Raw genomic sequence first — 23401 nt, forward strand, 5'->3', positions numbered from 1 at the left:
TTCCTCCCGTTTCCTTCCCCTTCCTCAATCTGGTATAAAATCCAGTACTGTAATCAGCAGCATGCAATTTCCAAGGCACCCAAGTGTGTGAGGAATCAACAATGATCCTGGAAAGCATCTGGCAGGAGCTCTTGTCATTCCTTACAAGCCTCCCCAGTGTACTGAGCCCAATGGAACAGAACGGACTGTTCCTGTAGATCGTTTTCAACCAAATGCAACCAATGCTTCTAATGCTTTTAACCGTTCCTAATGACATATTTTCACTTAAAAATTAAGCCTGGTGTTATTTCAAATGTCCTTTCTCCTCTAGCCACAATGACAAATGCTCTGAAAAATTATGATATTCACTTGCTATCCAACAAACTCCTGACCGTGCAATTGAACCAAGACCCTAACACCAGAAAGCTCTGCGTTTAACACCCGGGTGCCAAGAGAACTTCCCTCTCTCTCCACTCTCACACTCACCTCGCATGCACATCTCAATTTAAAGCACTACAGAAGCTATTTACTCTGTTATTTCTTCTGGCTTTACAGAATTCTCAAGCCAGAGTAAACATCGGTCATAACTTGGTGATCTACTGGGTAACCTTCCTCAAGGATACTACCTTTTTTTTTTTTGGTGGATATAAAACCATTTTGGGAGGCGAGGTATCATTTTCAACTTCTATATTATATACATTCAAGGGAGATTTAAAATATCTAAATAGTTTTGGTAAAAACAAAGTGATTATTTGGTCTGTTCTAAAAAGTCATAGAAAATAAGTTCCAGTTTAAATAAGAGGTTTAGTATTCTTGTTGAAATCGGAAACTCTTTTAGACTTAAGTTACTTGGGGAGCAAATAAGTATTATTTGCAACTAGTAAGCATTAATTGAAAAAAACAAGAAATACATATGGGTTTTAAATGACAAGTCTCCTTAGAAGAGATCATGGAACTAGAGTTATGAAATCGAGTCTATTTCATAGAGTTACACATTCTGTTAAAAAAAAAAAGCCCAAGATCATGATTCATCCTGGCTTGGGCACCCTCTAACAGCTTAGTTCTTGCAACCCAATAAAGAGCAAGCGAATCGGCTGGAATTAGGTGTGTTGCACTAGTGAAAAAGAAAATCCACCGTGATTACTGACAGCAGGGGAAAGCCAGCTCAGGCTTTCAGCCCCAGCTCTAGCATCGCAGGGCTGGATCACCCATTCTACAGGCAAATGCAGTTAAGGGAGGGAGAAAAACAGACACTGCGTTCAGTCTGTTTCTTGGAATCATTCATTGAATTTTAGAGTTGGGAAAGGCCCCTAGAGATAACCATCTATTCTTACGTCTGATTTTTACATGTGAAAACACAAAACCCACTTAGTGCTCCCTAGAAAAGAAACTGGATAGCCTATTATAGAATTTTCAACAGGGACAGAAAAAACTTAATAAATAAATAAATAAGGTCAAAATATTGAGGAACTAGAGTAGGTGACCACCTACAATTTATCTGCAGTGTGATCCATCATTTGGAAAACTACGTGGACCACCAAACGTGCTACGGAATTAACATTTCAAACGTACAATTCCGGAAAAACACAACCCAAAGTGTGGCTTTATAAACCTTGGAGAAAAGACAAACTGTTATGCGAAATTAGCTTGATTTTGAGAGATTTGGTTACATCCATTTTGGAAATGGGGGTCACTGTCATGCACACCTTTGATTTAACTTTATATCATTAATTAACTCCACTCACAAAATTTGCAAGGGAAGCATTTCCGATTAGCCATAGCAAATTGTACATGTCAGCTGCTCAAAAACTCTAGGAAAAGGGGGGAAGACAAAAAGGGTCTGCGGCTTTCATCAAGGGTGTGCTGCCTTAAGATAAGAAAACGAGACTTTGAGCTGGAGAAAGGAAGACTAGTATCCTTTTTAGAGGAAGAGATTGCAATATAGAGGACTTGGAAGCACGTGAATATTGGAATGTTTTTACTTCCCAGGATATTTAGAAGGTAAATATACTCTTTGCGGGGAAAGGCATTATCTTTTTGTATTACTGAACCTCTGATTATTTTATGCCTCAGTGAACGCACACGTAATATTACTAACTCATAAAATTATATAGCACCCAACAGTGAGGAGAGCTGGCCCGTGATGGGTGCAAGCTGAACTCCTCATAAATCCACAGGGCAGAAACTTGGCCCCTATCTAGACACCACTCCCCAGACACGCAGCCCCTCGTTCAGTGTGAAAGCGCTGATGCAGCTTAGAAAGCAGGTACCTGATTGTTTTACTGTGACGCAGCTGTTAACCCGCGGGAGAAGCCTGTGGTTTAGATTGGCGATTACGGACCCCAACAGCTGATGGAACATTCCCTAAACCGGCAGGTGAAGAGGTTCTCACCTTGCCAATGTTTGTCTTGCTTTCTCCCTATAACACATATGTAAAACATTTTTTTTTTAAATCACAAAAGAGTTCCAAGATTTCTGCCTCACTTAAGTAAACTCTAAGAGGAATCATAAGAGGATCTCACTCGCGTTTCTGAAAAGCTTCCACGGATCTAAGTTGCTTTTAACCACGAACAGAACTATACTTTGCTAGTTTTTGAAACAAAATAAAGATGTCTAAGTGTGAAGCAGAAAATCCAATAAAGCATACACTTTCCCCTCCATGTTCTGGATTCACAGTAATTTACGTAGATTTACTTTTTTTTTTTACATAATAGACGATGGACTTCAGCAAGTTACTTAAATGCTCCAAGCAACTGTATTTCAAAACACATGACTTTTCAAACCCCAAAATGTAGTTTTGAAACAGAAAAGCAGTACTTCACTTCATATAGTTATTTCAGCAACATTTCCAACTTAGAGCGAGTTCTCGCCAATTTAGTACGAATTCGCCTTGCCTCTCGGTTTAACAGCTTCATCCAAGCGGAACTATTACTTGTTATTAAGAAACAGGTGGTTTAATTAAGTCTTCCCACTGAGAAGGAATATTTGTTACTGCCTTTCGAGTTTAACAAGCATTTAAAAACAAATATGCTCAACCCTACGGATTTTCCTACCCAGAGATCTTTGCAGTAACCTATGTTACTGTATTTTATTTCATATTTTACCTTTCCTCCACGACGCTTAAGAGACATTCCCTAAACCGGCAGGTGAAGAGGTTCTCACCTTGCCAATGTTTGTCTTGCTTTCTCCCTATAACACATATGTAAAACATTTTTTTTTAAAATCACAAGAGTTCCAAGATTTCTGCCTCATTTAAGTAAACTCTAAGAGGAATCATAAGAGGATCTCACTCGCGTTTCTGAAAAGCTTCCACGGATCTAAGTTGCTTTTAACCACGAACAGAACTATACTTTGCTAGTTTTTGAAACAAAATAAAGATGTCTAAGTGTGAAGCAGAAAATCCAATAAAGCATACACTTTCCCCTCCATGTTCTGGATTCACAGTAATTTACGTAGATTTACTTTTTTTTTTTACATAATAGACGATGGACTTCAGCAAGTTACTTAAATGCTCCAAGCAACTGTATTTCAAAACACATGACTTTTCAAACCCCAAAATGTAGTTTTGAAACAGAAAAGCAGTACTTCACTTCATATAGTTATTTCAGCAACATTTCCAACTTAGAGCGAGTTCTCGCCAATTTAGTACGAATTCGCCTTGCCTCTCGGTTTAACAGCTTCATCCAAGCGGAACTATTACTTGTTATTAAGAAACAGGTGGTTTAATTAAGTCTTCCCACTGAGAAGGAATATTTGTTACTGCCTTTCGAGTTTAACAAGCATTTAAAAACAAATATGCTCAACCCTACGGATTTTCCTACCCAGAGATCTTTGCAGTAACCTATGTTACTGTATTTTATTTCATATTTTACCTTTCCTCCACGACGCTTAAGAGACAGGCGCTCCAAAATCTGGCTCTCTGCGCCCAGGGGGACTAAACCAGGGGGCTTGGCCACTGAGCCCCGCTGGGCAGAAAAGGCAAGTCCGAATCCCTAAATGCCCTCGGGTTTTGGCGCCTCGGTGGAGGCCACCGCCACACTAACCAGGCACAACCTACTGGTCCCGGAAGGTTCTGCCGCCAGTGTCCCTAACGCCCAGCAAAGGCGCGGACCTCACCGATTCCTCAAACCGCACCTTTTGGTCCAAATCATTTGCCCTTCCTTCTCTCGGAACTTAAAGGCTAGGCTTGCAATTCTGAAACTTAACGGGATTTGGGTCCTCGACTGCCCTCGTCGGTCAAGGTCACTCAGGTCGGCGACCTGGGCTGGACCCGTGGCAGAGGGTCCACTCGGAGGGATGCGCGCCCAGCGCTCGGGCCCAGCGGCCGGCGAGCGGGGAGGCAGGAGAGGGCGCCGGGGGCACGCTCCCCGGACACGCGCGCTCAGGGGCCCAGAGCGGGTCGAAGGATACCAGCTCCTGCCATCTTCAGGGATCTGTGTGCTCCCGCCAGGCACGCGACCCCCTCCAAAGGGGCTCGCCTCCTTCCCTCGGGAGGCGCGACGTCGCGGCCCGTGCCCGACATCGCCAAGGCCGGGCCTCGGCCCAGCCCCCGGGCAGCCACGCGGGCGTCCTAGGAGCCGCTGATCCGGGGGCCTCGCGGACCCGGCCAGGCCACCTGAGGGCAGGCTCTGGGTGTCAGGCGGGTCCGGGCGCGCGGCACCTCCCGAACCCAGAGCCTGGGTGGGGGGCCCCGGCTTGGGGGAGGTGGCCAGGCGGCGAGGGTGGGCGACTCCAGCCGCAAGGGGCAGCCCCGGCGCGGACCCCAGCCCGCTGCTCCCCGAGGCGCCCAGCCCGACCGCCGGCGGAGGAGAAAGGGCGTCACGGCCCCAGGCGTGTCCGCTGCAACTCGGGTCCCCGGTTGCCTCCGAGCTCGCTCCCCGCGCGCGCCCGGCCCCCCGGGCTGCGCCCCTGCCCCCGCCAGCCCCGCGCCGGCCTCCGGCCCCGGCCGCGCCTCACCTGTGAGCAGCAGACCGCCGAGCAGCGCGCAGAGCAGGACCCCGGTGTGCCAGCAGCTGACCATGGTGAGCGCGACGCGGCCTGCTCGTCCGGTGCCCGCGCTCCTCGCGGGCGCCCGCCGCGGCCGCCCGAGCCTGTCTCCCCTCGCCGCGGCCGTCCGCGCCGAGCGCCCCTCTCCGCGGCTCCAGCCGAGAGACGACCACTTCCCCCGGTAATCCTCGCAGCCCGGCGTCCTCCGGCCGTTGCGTTCCAGCCCCGGAGCCCGCTCCGAGCCGCCGCCGCCGCCGCCGCCGCCGCCGCCGGGGAGGAGCCGCGAGGGGGGCAGATCCCGCGCGCTCCGAGCCGCCAGCGGACCTCGATTAAGAGGAGGCGAGGGCGGGGGCGATTTATAACCTTTCCCCAGCCCACTTCCTACCCCGGCACCTCCTTCCAGTGACGTCAAGGGGTCCCCCACCCCTCATCCGCCTCCCCACCTACCCTCTTCCTCCGGGACCTGATTCCCTACGGCTCGGGCGGGGGCGGGGGCCGCCGGGCGCGGGGGCGGGAAGGGAGCGCGCGTGGGGCGGCGCGGGCGGCGCGGCCCCGGAGCGCCGCCGGCAGGTTCACGGTCCCTTCTCCCGGCTCCTGTCCCGGTCCCTCCTCCCCCTCCTCCCCCTCCCCCTTCCCCTCCTCCTCCTCCTCCTCCTCTTCCCCGAGCTCTCAGGAAATCCCTGCGGTCTCCCTCCGCCCGGCTTACTCAGCCCTGGGGGCCGCCCGAAGCTGGGAAGGGGACGCGGCTGGACCTCCGCCGCCCGGCCCCCGGGGCGGAAAGTCCGACCCTGGGAAGCTGGCCGCGCCTCCGCGACGGTGTCCTTGGCACGGAGGGGCGAGGCGCAGGCCGGCTCCCTCCCCGCTTCCCTGCTCTTCCCGCGCTGTCCCGCCGCCCCGAGACTCTCGCAACTGTCCCCAGACGTCTAGGAAGGCGCCGGACACCCTGGGCACAGGGGACTGCGCCAGGAGCGCCCGCGGGGACCGGACGCTTGGCTGGCACCTTCGGGAAGACAGCGAAGCCGCTCGGGTCCCTGGGGAGCGCGTCTGTGTCTTTTTCGACCTCACAGATGCACCCGCCCAAGTCATTTCCTAAACCCTCGGCTTCCTAGAAGCAAAACAAGCAATAACATCTTGATACCTTTTAGAAAGCTGGGACATGAAGCTGCTCCTGCAACTTTTAAAGGCCGAGCACTTGAACTTTATTTCCTAAATGCTCGAAAAGAATCTTTCTGATGGCTGCTTGCTACGCAAGATGAGTGACTCCCCTGCGAACAAAACCCGGGGAAATTAACATGAGGTGCTAGATCATTTGCGATGACACTAATTCCACCTCGTTCCCCAATTATGTTTCCATTACCTCAAAGGCTGATATCGTCCTAGGCTCCACGGAGCAGCCCAGTCTTGTCCCTGCAAATACCGCTGGTTTGAAAAATAGTTCTACTGCAAACTGCCAGATGGCCACGATGAAAAGGAACGTGATGGCTCCTAAACACTGGGCCAGCGACTCTTCCTGAAGGACTGGACTGCCTCCCGCCGGGGAAGGTTAGGCAACCCGGAGTTGCCACACCTCTGAGCGGCAGGGCCGGGACAGGTCCCCGCCGCTGGGAGCCCCACGCAGGAACAGCGCGTCCGCCCACCTGGCGCTGGGGGGCTCGGGAGAGGCAGCCCCACGCGGCTCCGAGGAGAGTGAGACCGCGCGAAGCCTTTGCGCGCCTGCTGGCTCCTCCGCCTTTTCTAGGGCTCCTACTCCCAAGCTTGATTCCTTCAAAACCGAAGCATCATTCCGTGAACAGTTAGTTAATTACGTATCTCAGGGTTAGAGCCTGACAGCGGGTCTTACTCACAACTGGTCCCCCAGCCTCGGTCACAGTCTGGGACACACCCGCAGAGCCGAGGTGTCCTCCCTGCCTCACTTCAGAGCTGCTTGTCCCTCCCATGCTCTCTCCCAAGAAGCGGCTGTCAGCATGCCCCTTCTGCAGCCCCTCACAGAGCCAGGCGTTGCGTTAGGGCCAAAAACACTGTGATGGGAAGATGTCTTCCAAGGGGCTTAGAATCTGGAGAGGAGGTTGACTCGTAAAGAGGCCACGACATTACAGTGTGAGGATCCCAGTGCTGGAGGGAGCCTGGGTTCACCACGGGCACAGAGAAGAGGTGGTCCGTCCGAGAACTCAGGAGCGCTTCTTAGGAGAGACACTTAGCTGACCCTGGCGGGAAACGGTCCATAGTACAGTCTACAAAAGTTTACTACAACCCTTCAAATGCTATCTGAGAGACAACACTTCACATACCGGCTGTCAGACATGACTCTGCATCGACTTTACTTGTGAAGCCACAACGGGTATCTGATGGATAGCTGAAACAATCTGCATGACCTCAGACGTCCATCAACAATACTAGTATAGGGACTTCGGTGCTGGCGCAGTGGCTAAGAATCCGCCTGCCCGTGCAGGGGACACGTGTTCGAGCACTGGTCCAGGAAGATCCCACATGCAGCAGAGCAAGCAAGCCCGTGCGCCACAACTACTGAGCCTGCGCTCTAGAGCTGGTGAGCCACAACTACTGAGCCCGTGTGCCACAACTACTGAAGCCCGAGCACCTAGAGCCAGTGCTCCGCAGCAAGAGAAGCCACCGCAGTGAGAAGCCCGTGCACCGCAACGAAGAGTAGCCCCCGCTCGCTGCAACCTGCGCACAGCAAGGAAGACCCAACGCAGCCAAAGATAAATAAATAAAATTAAAGAAGAAAAACAATACTAGCATATTGCTCAACTATTTAAGGTTAAAAGAGTCCTGGTCGAATCTAACTTAATTTACACCAAAATCATTCTGCATTAAGAGTGGTCTTCCACAAATTCCCAACTAGTCTTTCGAAAAGTTGCAGGTTTTAATTAGAGTCAGCAATTTCCTTACTTCTTACTTTGTTAGTTGCATTAGCCTCCTAACAAAGAACTCAAGATGCTACAAGTTCTCACAAGGTTTTGTTAATTTCATTTTAGCTCAGATAAATATTAGCATTTAGATAAATGAATATCTAAGCTAAACTAATGGGAAGTAAAGGTATGTTTCTCAACCCCCCACCCCCCCCCAAAAGAGATAATACCTTTGAACAAGAATGGGCTACAGCACCCTTCCAACTAAATCACTGACGAAAGGGGTTTTATAGATAACAGTGATGGAAAAGATCAATTTCAACATGCCTGGTGGGTATAAAAAGCTATTGAAATAGACTATCTGCGTGCTTCCTGCTCACATACAAAAGAACGTTTCATCTCCTGCAAAACCAGACATTCTCTCTTGTTATCAGCTACAAACATTCTCTTGAGGATTCTTTCTAGCCCCTATTCAGAGGCACACTGTTGGTAAAAACCAACAGCTTTAATATTCAAGACTGAACAACAGTGTGGGAGCATCCCTGTGAGAGACAGGAGGGAACCCAGGGCCTCATCTTCCTACGGTGGACCAAGGGTAGAGCCGATCAGCTTGCAGTCACCAGGTCTCAATCAGGACTTCGTCCCCACGTGGGTTAGGTGGCTTCAGAGCAAAGAAAAACTATACTCCACGGCTACACACTGCATACCATAAACATGTATGGTTGGTTACAAGAACCAAATGACTTTATAAAACCCTTCTGTGTTATATGGAAAAAACAGCTCCCAGCACATCTCCGCTTGACAGTTCAGGCTCCTAGATCTGAGTAGCACATGCTCACAATCCTCCTGGGGCAAGCTCTGCTGAGTTCACCAGGCAGGCACACCCACGGTTCCATTTCTCCAATGCTGATAGGTTCTGATGGAGTTCCTTGCCTGCCCGCCATGGACATGCTCGCTCCTCTTGTTATGGCTCCAGCCACCTGCTTCACTCCATCCCTGACTACCTGCTCCTCACATAGGTTGGTGCTGCAGCCATTTATCTCGTTTTGATGGATTCGGGCTTTCAGCCTCTTTCTGAGGCAGAGTCTCCTAGCTCTGGTCTCCTGGTTAGCCCTGCACCTCCTCCGTAGGAACTGTGACATGGATACTGTACTTCTGTAACTAAGATCAGCCTAAGATCAAAGGAGCCCTTTCTGTGGGCCACTTTGTACCCTGGATGCTTGTGGAACTCACTGTTGGTTAAAAGCCCTGAGGCTTTTTCACAGGAGCTGTGGTCTGGCTATACTGGACAACCCCAGCTTTTGATGACCCAAATTGCAGACCCTTCTACCCACTCTTATTAAATTTCTTGTTTGATTTAGTCCATCTTTCTGGCCTGTTGAAATCTTTCTGGCATATAGAAAATTCAGCGCATTTTCTGTATGTCCTGCTTCAGATTATCCAAAAATACGATACATATGCCTTCTGTATCATCATCAAAATCACTGACCAGGGCAGAGCTGAATAAATGAATAAAGGAAGGACGGAAGGAAAGAAAGAAGGAAGGGAGGGAGGGAAGGAGGAAGGGAGAGAGGAATCAGCAGACATTAAGTAAACCAAAGCATTCTTTGTGTCATTATCTCTGATGCATGATGTGTCATGCATCTCACCATGGGAGGCTGCATATTAGCCTGTTACCATTTACCATGTCATTATTCAGGAATAATCGATGGTCCTAGCAAGAGGTAATAAGACAGGTGAGTTTTATTCAAGGTATTTTAGGAAAGTTTTTTTAAAAAGCCCAGACGGAGATAATTAGAGAAGATTGGGGCAAGAGACAAAGCAAAACAGAGAAGGGACTAACACCTAAAGAAAAAGTAGCTGGCTAAGGAAGTCTGTACAGTGGTCATCTAATCGATAGAATTCACAACTTTTGCCAAAGGTTAACTTTATCTCAGCCTATAACTTTCAGCTATTGACTTTTATTAAAAAATATGACATTGCTTTGAATGCACTCTTTTAGTTATAAAACATTTTAGACAGATGCAAAGATGGGAAGAGGGCTGGAGGAAGAATCATAACCCCATCATCTCTATAAACCCACCGAGATCTCTTTGGTATATTTCATGTTAGTCATTTTCTTAGGGAGTGCTTCTAATTTTCTGTGTTTCTATATAGCCTTCATAATTATTATATTTAATAGCTGTAAAATGTTATCCTACTGCCGGACATTTCAATTTCACCATCATATATAATCCCCAAATGCATTTAATTTGACATTGGAATGTTTTTTAGTCAGTTAGGCACAGCCAGACACTCGGTAGCCATTCCTCTCCCCCCTCCAAGCCCCTTTTATACACACACACACACACACACACACACACACACACACACACACGTCAATATTCTTGCCTCACTTGAGACTTGCACCAGCTTCGTCCAACAGTGACCTGGCTAAGCAATCGGGAGGAAAACTTTCGTGTCGTGCAGCATAACCCAGAAAATGTATTCTCTCATTCAGTAAACTTTTTTTTTTGTACCCATACGCAATCCTGGGCCAGTCTTGTTGAAGACGGTAGAATAGAAGATAGAATTATTGTCCTAGAAAGCCTTCCCGTTTATTTGAGAAGGCCAGACTTCATGAAACATTAGGAAACAATTCTACTGCAATTAAAACAGTTCTACGGCAAGAACAAGATACAGTTGTGAGTACTAAAAGGAACTGTTCCTCACTGAATTGGGAAACGGTTTTGAAGGTAGTAACAGATTTGTGTGGGCACAGAGGGGAGGGCATCCTGACAAGGAGTGAAGGGAACAAAACCGGCCCGCTGTGGGGGTGGGGGGACGTGTGAGGAGCAGGGGCGGCCGGTGGAGGAGGGAGGGTGTCAGGGAACAGCGAGGCCAGTTTCAGCAGGTAAGGCTGAGGGACCTTGACTACTTGGTAGGTACATTTAAGTGTGTCTCCTCCTGCCAGTCCTAGGAAAGGATGGTTAGACTAGCACATAGGGCATTAAAGGGAAGTAAGACCAATGAAAGGCATACGCTATTAAATAAATCTAGGAAGAAACAAACTAGTAAGCGGCGATAGGATAGAACTGGAACGATGACGGGAAGGAGAGAACAAGAGGGCAGGTGGCTCTGGTTAGTAGTTCGGAGAGGGGATGGAGAGAGAAATTAACACTGGGGTCGAGGTGAGGGAGACAGGAGCTCAGGAGAGCCCCAAGGTTCCAGGGAGGACTCTAAGATCGCTAAGCATTGCCAGGATGGGGAGGCTGGTGGGAGAGGAGGGGAAGGACTTGTTGGTTTCAGCCAGGTTCAGGTGAGTGGGCAATTGAAAGCAGCCTAGTTTATTTTCCTCCTCGAGCCAAGACGGGGTTTAAAGTGATCGTCTGGCTCAGGTCCAGACCTTTTAAGGAAGTAGAAAGTCATCATCGGATTGCTGTACCCTAACACCGGACCCAAATTTATATACTCATAACGTCGGAGTTTTATGTAATGGCTGGGCTGTGACTAGGAAGTTTATTAGATGCCAAGAGTTGGATTCCCACGTCCGAATAAGCAGGGCTAAGCAGCAGAGCGCTCCACCTTCAGCCCTTCCAGACACAGCCCCTGGGCAGGTCTGCTGGCCGCTTCCGTGAACGACCATCCCTTTCCTTCCTGATCTCTTCCAGCCTCTCCTCCCAGATGTACTTTTCACGCATATCAGCAGCAGCAGAAGTCAGGGAGAAGCCCAGCCACTCTCTGCCCTGGACCACAGGCCCATCTGAACCAGCAGTCGGGCCAGAATGCAGGAACGTGGCCCTGTAACTTTCAAAGATGCACACAGGCAAATCTGACATCAGACGCCAAATCTAGCAAATATGTCATTTCGTAAGAAAGTTAGACCCCCAAGCTCACCTAATCCAACTGTGGAGGGAAGACTTGAGTTAAATAAGTGGCTTTAGGGGTTTTTTTCTGTTGAAAAAACAATATTTCATAAAATCAAGTTCTGGCTAAACTGAGAACATTGCTTCTGAGAAAGACATGACATCATAAGCCGCTTTCCACTAATGCGCCGCCGCCGCCGCCGCCGCCGGGGAGGAGCCGCGAGGAGGGCAGATCCCGCGCGCTCCGAGCCGCCAGCGGACCTCGATTAAGAGGAGGCGAGGGCGGGGGCGATTTATAACCTTTCCCCAGCCCACTTCCTACCCCGGCACCTCCTTCCAGTGACGTCAAGGGGTCCCCCACCCCTCATCCGCCTCCCCACCTACCCTCTTCCTCCGGGACCTGATTCCCTACGGCTCGGGCGGGGGCGGGGGCCGCCGGGCGCGGGGGCGGGAAGGGAGCGCGCGTGGGGCGGCGCGGGCGGCGCGGCCCCGGAGCGCCGCCGGCAGGTTCACGGTCCCTTCTCCCGGCTCCTGTCCCGGTCCCTCCTCCCCCTCCTCCCCCTCCCCCTTCCCCTTCTCCTCCTCCTCCTCCTCTTCCCCGAGCTCTCAGGAAATCCCTGCGGTCTCCCTCCGCCCGGCTTACTCAGCCCTGGGGGCCGCCCGAAGCTGGGAAGGGGACGCGGCTGGACCTCCGCCGCCCGGCCCCCGGGGCGGAAAGTCCGACCCTGGGAAGCTGGCCGCGCCTCCGCGACGGTGTCCTTGGCACGGAGGGGCGAGGCGCAGGCCGGCTCCCTCCCCGCTTCCCTGCTCTTCCCGCGCTGTCCCGCCGCCCCGAGACTCTCGCAACTGTCCCCAGACGTCTAGGAAGGCGCCGGACACCCTGGGCACAGGGGACTGCGCCAGGAGCGCCCGCGGGGACCGGACGCTTGGCTGGCACCTTCGGGAAGACAGCGAAGCCGCTCGGGTCCCTGGGGAGCGCGTCTGTGTCTTTTTCGACCTCACAGATGCACCCGCCCAAGTCATTTCCTAAACCCTCGGCTTCCTAGAAGCAAAACAAGCAATAACATCTTGATACCTTTTAGAAAGCTGGGACATGAAGCTGCTCCTGCAACTTTTAAAGGCCGAGCACTTGAACTTTATTTCCTAAATGCTCGAAAAGAATCTTTCTGATGGCTGCTTGCTACGCAAGATGAGTGACTCCCCTGCGAACAAAACCCGGGGAAATTAACATGAGGTGCTAGATCATTTGCGATGACACTAATTCCACCTCGTTCCCCAATTATGTTTCCATTACCTCAAAGGCTGATATCGTCCTAGGCTCCACGGAGCAGCCCAGTCTTGTCCCTGCAAATACCGCTGGTTTGAAAAATAGTTCTACTGCAAACTGCCAGATGGCCACGATGAAAAGGAACGTGATGGCTCCTAAACACTGGGCCAGCGACTCTTCCTGAAGGACTGGACTGCCTCCCGCCGGGGAAGGTTAGGCAACCCGGAGTTGCCACACCTCTGAGCGGCAGGGCCGGGACAGGTCCCCGCCGCTGGGAGCCCCACGCAGGAACAGCGCGTCCGCCCACCTGGCGCTGGGGGGCTCGGGAGAGGCAGCCCCACGCGGCTCCGAGGAGAGTGAGACCGCGCGAAGCCTTTGCGCGCCTGCTGGCTCCTCCGCCTTTTCTAGGGCTCCTACTCCCAAGCTTGATTCCTTCAAAACCGAAGCATCATTCCGTGAACAGTTAGTTAATTACGTATCTCAGGGTTAGAGCCTGACAGCGGGTCTTACTCACAACTGGTCCCCCAGCCTCGGTCACAGTCTGGGACACACCCGCAGAGCCGAGGTGTCCTCCCTGCCTCACTTCAGAGCTGCTTGTCCCTCCCATGCTCTCTCCCAAGAAGCGGCTGTCAGCATGCCCCTTCTGCAGCCCCTCACAGAGCCAGGCGTTGCATTAGGGCCAAAAACACTGTGATGGGAAGATGTCTTCCAAGGGGCTTAGAATCTGGAGAGGAGGTTGACTCGTAAAGAGGCCACGACATTACAGTGTGAGGATCCCAGTGCTGGAGGGAGCCTGGGTTCACCACGGGCACAGAGAAGAGGTGGTCCGTCCGAGAACTCAGGAGCGCTTCTTAGGAGAGACACTTAGCTGACCCTGGCGGGAAACGGTCCATAGTACAGTCTACAAAAGTTTACTACAACCCTTCAAATGCTATCTGAGAGACAACACTTCACATACCGGCTGTCAGACATGACTCTGCATCGACTTTACTTGTGAAGCCACAACGGGTATCTGATGGATAGCTGAAACAATCTGCATGACCTCAGACGTCCATCAACAATACTAGTATAGGGACTTCGGTGCTGGCGCAGTGGCTAAGAATCCGCCTGCCCGTGCAGGGGACACGTGTTCGAGCACTGGTCCAGGAAGATCCCACATGCAGCAGAGCAAGCAAGCCCGTGCGCCACAACTACTGAGCCTGCGCTCTAGAGCTGGTGAGCCACAACTACTGAGCCCGTGTGCCACAACTACTGAAGCCCGAGCACCTAGAGCCAGTGCTCCGCAGCAAGAGAAGCCACCGCAGTGAGAAGCCCGTGCACCGCAACGAAGAGTAGCCCCCGCTCGCTGCAACCTGCGCACAGCAAGGAAGACCCAACGCAGCCAAAGATAAATAAATAAAATTAAAGAAGAAAAACAATACTAGCATATTGCTCAACTATTTAAGGTTAAAAGAGTCCTGGTCGAATCTAACTTAATTTACACCAAAATCATTCTGCATTAAGAGTGGTCTTCCACAAATTCCCAACTATTCTTTCGAAAAGTTGCAGGTTTTAATTATAGTCAGCAATTTCCTTACTTCTTACTTTGTTAGTTGCATTAGCCTCCTAACAAAGAACTCAAGATGCTACAAGTTCTCACAAGGTTTTGTTAATTTCATTTTAGCTCAGATAAATATTAGCATTTAGATAAATGAATATCTAAGCTAAACTAATGGGAAGTAAAGGTATGTTTCTCAACCCCCCACCCCCCCAAAAAAGAGATAATACCTTTGAACAAGAATGGGCTACAGCACCCTTCCAACTAAATCACTGACGAAAGGGGTTTTATAGATAACAGTGATGGAAAAGATCAATTTCAACATGCCTGGTGGGTATAAAAAGCTATTGAAATAGACTATCTGCGTGCTTCCTGCTCACATACAAAAGAACGTTTCATCTCCTGCAAAACCAGACATTCTCTCTTGTTATCAGCTACAAACATTCTCTTGAGGATTCTTTCTAGCCCCTATTCAGAGGCACACTGTTGGTAAAAACCAACAGCTTTAATATTCAAGACTGAACAACAGTGTGGGAGCATCCCTGTGAGAGACAGGAGGGAACCCAGGGCCTCATCTTCCTACGGTGGACCAAGGGTAGAGCCGATCAGCTTGCAGTCACCAGGTCTCAATCAGGACTTCGTCCCCACGTGGGTTAGGTGGCTTCAGAGCAAAGAAAAACTATACTCCACGGCTACACACTGCATACCATAAACATGTATGGTTGGTTACAAGAACCAAATGACTTTATAAAACCCTTCTGTGTTATATGGAAAAAACAGCTCCCAGCACATCTCCGCTTGACAGTTCAGGCTCCTAGATCTGAGTAGCACATGCTCACAATCCTCCTGGGGCAAGCTCTGCTGAGTTCACCAGGCAGGCACACCCACGGTTCCATTTCTCCAATGCTGATAGGTTCTGATGGAGTTCCTTGCCTGCCCGCCATGGACATGCTCGCTCCTCTTGTTATGGCTCCAGCCACCTGCTTCACTCCATCCCTGACTACCTGCTCCTCACATAGGTTGGTGCTGCAGCCATTTATCTCGTTTTGATGGATTCGGGCTTTCAGCCTCTTTCTGAGGCAGAGTCTCCTAGCTCTGGTCTCCTGGTTAGCCCTGCACCTCCTCCGTAGGAACTGTGACATGGATACTGTACTTCTGTAACTAAGATCAGCCTAAGATCAAAGGAGCCCTTTCTGTGGGCCACTTTGTACCCTGGATGCTTGTGGAACTCACTGTTGGTTAAAAGCCCTGAGGCTTTTTCACAGGAGCTGTGGTCTGGCTATACTGGACAACCCCAGCTTTTGATGACCCAAATTGCAGACCCTTCTACCCACTCTTATTAAATTTCTTGTTTGATTTAGTCCATCTTTCTGGCCTGTTGAAATCTTTCTGGCATATAGAAAATTCAGCGCATTTTCTGTATGTCCTGCTTCAGATTATCCAAAAATACGATACATATGCCTTCTGTATCATCATCAAAATCACTGACCAGGGCAGAGCTGAATAAATGAATAAAGGAAGGACGGAAGGAAAGAAAGAAGGAAGGGAGGGAGGGAAGGAGGAAGGGAGAGAGGAATCAGCAGACATTAAGTAAACCAAAGCATTCTTTGTGTCATTATCTCTGATGCATGATGTGTCATGCATCTCACCATGGGAGGCTGCATATTAGCCTGTTACCATTTACCATGTCATTATTCAGGAATAATCGATGGTCCTAGCAAGAGGTAATAAGACAGGTGAGTTTTATTCAAGGTATTTTAGGAAAGTTTTTTTAAAAAGCCCAGACGGAGATAATTAGAGAAGATTGGGGCAAGAGACAAAGCAAAACAGAGAAGGGACTAACACCTAAAGAAAAAGTAGCTGGCTAAGGAAGTCTGTACAGTGGTCATCTAATCGATAGAATTCACAACTTTTGCCAAAGGTTAACTTTATCTCAGCCTATAACTTTCAGCTATTGACTTTTATTAAAAAATATGACATTGCTTTGAATGCACTCTTTTAGTTATAAAACATTTTAGACAGATGCAAAGATGGGGAGAGGGCTGGAGGAAGAATCATAACCCCATCATCTCTATAAACCCACCGAGATCTCTTTGGTATATTTCATGTTAGTCATCTTCTTAGGGAGTGCTTCTAATTTTCTGTGTTTCTATATAGCCTTCATAATTATTATATTTAATAGCTGTAAAATGTTATCCTACTGCCGGACATTTCAATTTCACCATCATATATAATCCCCAAATGCATTTAATTTGACATTGGAATGTTTTTTAGTCAGTTAGGCACAGCCAGACACTCGGTAGCCATTCCTCTCCCCCCTCCAAGCCCCTTTTATACACACACACACACACACACACACACACACACACACACACACGTCAATATTCTTGCCTCACTTGAGACTTGCACCAGCTTCGTCCAACAGTGACCTGGCTAAGCAATCGGGAGGAAAACTTTCGTGTCGTGCAGCATAACCCAGAAAATGTATTCTCTCATTCAGTAAACTTTTTTTTTTGTACCCATACGCAATCCTGGGCCAGTCTTGTTGAAGACGGTAGAATAGAAGATAGAATTATTGTCCTAGAAAGCCTTCCCGTTTATTTGAGAAGGCCAGACTTCATGAAACATTAGGAAACAATTCTACTGCAATTAAAACAGTTCTACGGCAAGAACAAGATACAGTTGTGAGTACTAAAAGGAACTGTTCCTCACTGAATTGGGAAACGGTTTTGAAGGTAGTAACAGATTTGTGTGGGCACAGAGGGGAGGGCATCCTGACAAGGAGTGAAGGGAACAAAACCGGCCCGCTGTGGGGGTGGGGGGACGTGTGAGGAGCAGGGGCGGCCGGTGGAGGAGGGAGGGTGTCAGGGAACAGCGAGGCCAGTTTCAGCAGGTAAGGCTGAGGGACCTTGACTACTTGGTAGGTACATTTAAGTGTGTCTCCTCCTGCCAGTCCTAGGAAAGGATGGTTAGACTAGCACATAGGGCATTAAAGGGAAGTAAGACCAATGAAAGGCATACGCTATTAAATAAATCTAGGAAGAAACAAACTAGTAAGCGGCGATAGGATAGAACTGGAACGATGACGGGAAGGAGAGAACAAGAGGGCAGGTGGCTCTGGTTAGTAGTTCGGAGAGGGGATGGAGAGAGAAATTAACACTGGGGTCGAGGTGAGGGAGACAGGAGCTCAGGAGAGCCCCAAGGTTCCAGGGAGGACTCTAAGATCGCTAAGCATTGCCAGGATGGGGAGGCTGGTGGGAGAGGAGGGGAAGGACTTGTTGGTTTCAGCCAGGTTCAGGTGAGTGGGCAATTGAAAGCAGCCTAGTTTATTTTCCTCCTCGAGCCAAGACGGGGTTTAAAGTGATCGTCTGGCTCAGGTCCAGACCTTTTAAGGAAGTAGAAAGTCATCATCGGATTGCTGTACCCTAACACCGGACCCAAATTTATATACTCATAACGTCGGAGTTTTATGTAATGGCTGGGCTGTGACTAGGAAGTTTATTAGATGCCAAGAGTTGGATTCCCACGTCCGAATAAGCAGGGCTAAGCAGCAGAGCGCTCCACCTTCAGCCCTTCCAGACACAGCCCCTGGGCAGGTCTGCTGGCCGCTTCCGTGAACGACCATCCCTTTCCTTCCTGATCTCTTCCAGCCTCTCCTCCCAGATGTACTTTTCACGCATATCAGCAGCAGCAGAAGTCAGGGAGAAGCCCAGCCACTCTCTGCCCTGGACCACAGGCCCATCTGAACCAGCAGTCGGGCCAGAATGCAGGAACGTGGCCCTGTAACTTTCAAAGATGCACACAGGCAAATCTGACATCAGACGCCAAATCTAGCAAATATGTCATTTCGTAAGAAAGTTAGACCCCCAAGCTCACCTAATCCAACTGTGGAGGGAAGACTTGAGTTAAATAAGTGGCTTTAGGGGTTTTTTTCTGTTGAAAAAACAATATTTCATAAAATCAAGTTCTGGCTAAACTGAGAACATTGCTTCTGAGAAAGACATGACATCATAAGCCGCTTTCCACTAATGTTAAACTGCTAAATAACTTTGTTTCTATAATTTTATACTAAAAGTTTCTTCAGAACACCTATAAAAAATATCAGAATCATTGTTTCTGTATTTTGGAGTACACCCCCCGTTTGTCTCCCTAAGAGAAAAAAAGTTGACGCCAAGACATGATAAACAAATCTTGGTTTTGGACATGAAACAGATCCATGTCCAAAGCAACAAGTCAAATACTAGGGTGGTTTTTCTTGATGAAATTTAAAACCCAGCCAAATAATAATAATAATTTAATAATAAATAATAGTTTAATAGTTATTTAATAAAAAACATAGTTTATTATTTAAAGAGACTTCCCTTTCTTCACATCCTGAAGTAATCACAGAGAAAGTGATAAAGTGTCCGAGATGTGCTTGAAAATTATCCAAAAGGAGTAAAGATGAAACGAGATAGGCCCTGTGTTGATAATGCTGAAGCTGAATCATGGGTATGTAATTTATATATATTTCTTTCTTCTTAGGTATATGTTTAAAATGTCTTCTTCATAAAACACATTTTTCTTTCCTAGTCTAAAACTGAAAAATGCAAACTATCAACCCAAAGTAAATTTTAGGCTCTGAGTCTAGAAAAAAGTGAAGCTAGAGAGAAAAGCAGGACAGTGAATGTTACCTGGTGACCAGAGCTTTGGTTTCACGGACAGTCAAAAGGACAAGTTTCCAGCAAATCCAGTGTTCGTTGATAAGAGGTATGAATAGGTGCAAAGCGGTCACAAGGGAAACTGATGGTTTAAAGACTACACTTGGTTTGAAAAGTACTGCTGTATTCACAAGTAACACAGATAAGCAGAAACAAGATCAAGAAGGAAAAATAAAGAAAATAGGAATCTCTTTTAAAAGGAGAATCCGGGAAAATATTCTGTATATGACGGAGAGGAGAGAAATGCGCAAGCTTTGAACATCTCTTTTCCCCTCCATCATATTTATTTAGAAATTGTTGTGGGTGACCATTAACTGAAGAAAATGAAACCGAGGGGGGAAGGAGGGAAACCCATGCTTAATCATCTCATGATATAAAGACCTTAAAAACTATGTGTTTTTAAAAAAACAAAATGCAACAGGATTTGTTGGCAAGCATCCTAGACAATTTAGGAACAGAAAGACAATATTGCAAGACATTTTTTCCTGCAACATATGAAGAAGTGTCTAAGGTTGGACAAAGAAAGATTCCAGAAGACTGACTGGGGAAGATAACACATGGAATCATAAAATATTAATGTACAAATGAACCTCAGAGACCATCACGTCCAGCCGCTCGATCTTACTTTAAGGAAACAGGCAGAGGGGTGATGTGCTTTGCCCACAATGAGCCTGAATCTGCAGGACCTCCGTGGGCTTATGGTTTAGACTCCACTCCCACCCCCAGAATCCCCTCAGCTCTTCTGGTCTGTTAATGCCAAGCTTATCATAGGAGAGGAGAGACCTGGTTCCTAAAGACCCATTGCTTCATCCCCTGGATCATCGTGAAATGATCTGATCACTCGGTGGAAGAAGGATCTGTCTGCAGGTCAGCTCAGATCTCAGGTCAAGATCACCACCTTTGAGCAGAAGGTCACCTGCGCTCAGAAAGCAACGTAAAGCAGAGAGCAAAACACTTCTGCTAGTCTGGGGGGATGTGTGCAGCTTCTAGGGCCAGCCGGCCAGGGGCTCTCTGCCTCCTGCTGGATATATGACCTTGAGCAAACCCACCTAACCTCCTTGGGCCCCAGTCCCTTACCCTGGGACATCAGCAGGACTGGTGGGTTGCTGCGAGGATTAAAAGAGAAACCCAGAGAAGCGTTTATAAGAGTCTATTTATAACACTGAGTAAGCGTTAGCTCTTGTGACGTCAGTAATGTTTCTTTGGCATGCCCCCGGCACTCTCCCTAACTAGTCCTCCCGTACCTACCCCCAGGGGGTGGACCACACTTCTGCCCTCAGGTTCCAGGTCTCGAACGGCCCACCACACTGTCTACACCTACGAGCCTTGTCCCTAGAGGACAGAGCCACTTCCCCTTACCCTAGGGCATCGTTTGAGACGCTGCCTCCTGTCTGATTTCAAGTGTCTTCTAAGTCTGACAGCCTCCGGTTGCTGGCCCCATCGTCAGCCGCACGTCTGCTGAGTAACTGTTGCATCTCACAGCCACCCCCGCAGGGACCAGCTTACCGGTCAGGCTCCACCAGGCCCCTTCCTCTCCACCCTGCCCATCCCCTCTTCTCCATGGGCCTCTGCTACTGAAGTTCCGGTATAAAACCCTAAGCTTTATATAGGAAAACCTGCTCCTTTAACAGGCAGAAACCTTGTCCACGAAGGTTCACAGTGATGGGAGACATCTTCGAGAAGGCCTCCCCAACCTCCTCTTGCCCCAAGATCTCCTTTCCTGAGTTTCCCACTAATTGCCGCTACCACCAGGGAGCTGGCCTTTGGGGGCCCAGTGTCGCCCTGCAGCATTCCACACGTGTGGATTAAAAGCTTCCTTTACCTGCCATCAGCAGAGCTGAAATTGGCTGTAACTGTTGTCAGGATCACACGAAAGGCTCAGATAGGGTAACAGCAGATGTGGTCCCCTCCTGAGCCCACCGGATGTTCCCCACCCCCTCCCGGTTCAGTCATTCCACAAGATCTGGCGGAACTCAAGGACCAGGGAGAATCCATAGGTAAAGGACTTAAAAAAAAAGGCTGCTGGCCTGCCTGGCCCTCCTGTGACCACCATTCCTCCTGCTTTGGCAGGCAAGCTACAGCTTGCTTTTGCCTTTGCTTATTTGTTCTCTGGACTTAAAAATCCCCCACTGTAAAAATGGTGGAGGAGGAGGATGAAGAAGGAATCCTGTGATTTCAGTATCTAGAAAGAACAGCAGCTATAATTAACAACCCCTTATATGAATTCAGTTTAGAAAAGCCCCAGTGATTCAGTCCTTATAAATGAAGAAAATGAAACCTCAAAGTACTAAGTGATGCATCCAGCTAAGGCCACAGGACTCAGTTAATGACACAGGCATACAAGAGGCCGGGTTTCCCTCTCCAGCCATGGTGTCATGCCTCACAGATGAAGACTCACTTGAAAAACATGGTTTTGTTATCTGTCATCATTGATAGTGTTAGGTGATTTGAGGAGCCTGACCACACCTAGAAATGGGGAAGTTTGCAACAGGACACCAGGAGCGCCATTAGCTTAAGAGAACCCTCTAGGGCCGTGAAGGAAATTTCCTGACCGTTGGCCTGGTCCCCTGATACTAAAATTAAGAATGACCAGGGACTTCCCTGGCGGTCCAGTGGTTAGAACTCAGCGCTTCCACTGCAGGGGGCGCGGGTTTGATCCCTGGTCGGAAACTAAGATCCCCCGTGCCCTCGGTGCGTGGCCAAAAGTAAATAAATTTTAAAAAATAAATATATAAACAAAATTAAGAATGACCACAAAAGGAGATAAAGATCTCAGTCTCAGGAGGAAGGTGTAGTAGGAAGGCACGGACCCCACCCAGTGAAGAGCACAGCCTAGATATGGGGTGAAAGAAGGCTATATAGGTGCTTCTCCGCTGCAGAGTTTCCCACCTCCTCACGTGCCCGGCTCCATTAACCACCACCCACAGGGTCTCCTGGAAGACAGAGCACAGCTTTCCGTGGGATCTGGGAGGCTGGTAACACTCCGGCAGGCATTCAAATGCAGACTGCAATCCTGTCCCCTAAGGCATGTGAAAGACTTGTCATGTCGGCTCATGCTGGGACCTGCTACCTCTCCTTGAGGCACCTGACACCCTCTCCTGCCTGTTCAGCTCTCACCTGCTGTGCACGTCCTGGTCTAAGTGCCACATGTACCATGAAGTCTCCCCTGAGCACGCCGGTCAACCAGGCCCCTCTCCCCTGCACACCTCTAGAACGTACAGCTCTGCATTTTATCTTGTACTTTCTCGTTGAGAAACTATTGGGAACTGCAAGGATGTTTTTAGGCATTTAAGTGCTTGTTTAAAAAGCAAATATAATGAATATACTAGTTAGGCATGCTTTTGGTTGCAAGTAACAGCATACTTGACTACAAGTGACTTAAGCAATAAAGACTAAAGTTAATTAAAGGAACAATTACTCCTTAGTCTGGAGAAGGCAGTTCCAGGTCAGATGTGGCAATTCCACAGTGCTGCAAAGTACCCAGGCAGGTGGTCTCAGTCTGTCTGCCCTGCCTCCTCTGATGTTGCTTTATGGTTACAAGGTGACTTAAGCAACTACATTCAAGGCAGTGAGTGGGGCAAAGAGGTCTTCTCCTTGCTGGGTCCTATCTATCTATTAGGTGAGAAAAACTCTCCCAGGAGCTACCCAGCAAAATCTCCTTTATGTCTCATTGGCCAGACTGGGTCACCTGTCAACTGTTAGACCGATCATTGGCAAAGGGGAGTGAAATTAACATGACTGGCTTAGGACAATCCTGATTCATTCCCTGCCACCCTATCCCCGTCCCCACCACACACACAGGGCAGGGCACCGTCTCCTAGAACAAAGAATCTCTTTCTCGCCCACCAACCGGAACAAGATCAGGGATCTGTCAGCAACCAAGAGGACAGAAATGACCCTTTGTGGGAGCAAAAGCAATGTCAGCCACAGTGAGTATATGGATAGTCATTGATGAACGACACACTAAGAACCATGAACCTTAACTTGGAATCAGAAGAATTGAATTAGAATCCTGGATAGCATGACTTAGCCATGTGGGTAAATTAATTCACTTTCTTGAGCCTCAGTTTCCTCATTGGTATAAAATGAGTGAGGTGAATCTGCTTCATCCCGTTTAATTCCAATACCCTGTGAGTTCCCTTTGGATTTGTTTTTTTTTTTTTAACATCTTTATTGGAGTATCATTTGGCTTTTAAGGCCTCCTCAAATCCAGTCAGACA

General features: G+C 48.8%; 1 protein-coding gene across 5 annotated transcripts in view; it reads right to left on the bottom strand.

Moving 5' to 3' along the window:
• FLT1 (fms related receptor tyrosine kinase 1) overlaps positions 1 to 5231 on the bottom strand; it is a 178628-nt gene extending 173397 nt beyond the window's left edge. For all 5 annotated transcript variants that reach the window (XM_028497903.2, XM_024125878.3, XM_024125880.3 and 2 more), the window contains exon 1: positions 4936 to 5231. In XM_028497903.2, coding sequence (XP_028353704.1) covers positions 4936 to 4999 — 64 coding nt within the window. In that variant the 5' untranslated portion in view covers positions 5000 to 5231. The remainder of the gene's footprint in view (positions 1 to 4935) is intronic.
• Between the last annotated feature and the right edge of the window lie 18170 nt (positions 5232 to 23401).

The sequence above is a fragment of the Physeter macrocephalus genome, chromosome 13 (genome assembly GCF_002837175.3).
Source record: "Physeter macrocephalus isolate SW-GA chromosome 13, ASM283717v5, whole genome shotgun sequence".
Taxonomy (NCBI): Eukaryota; Metazoa; Chordata; class Mammalia; order Artiodactyla; family Physeteridae; genus Physeter; species Physeter macrocephalus.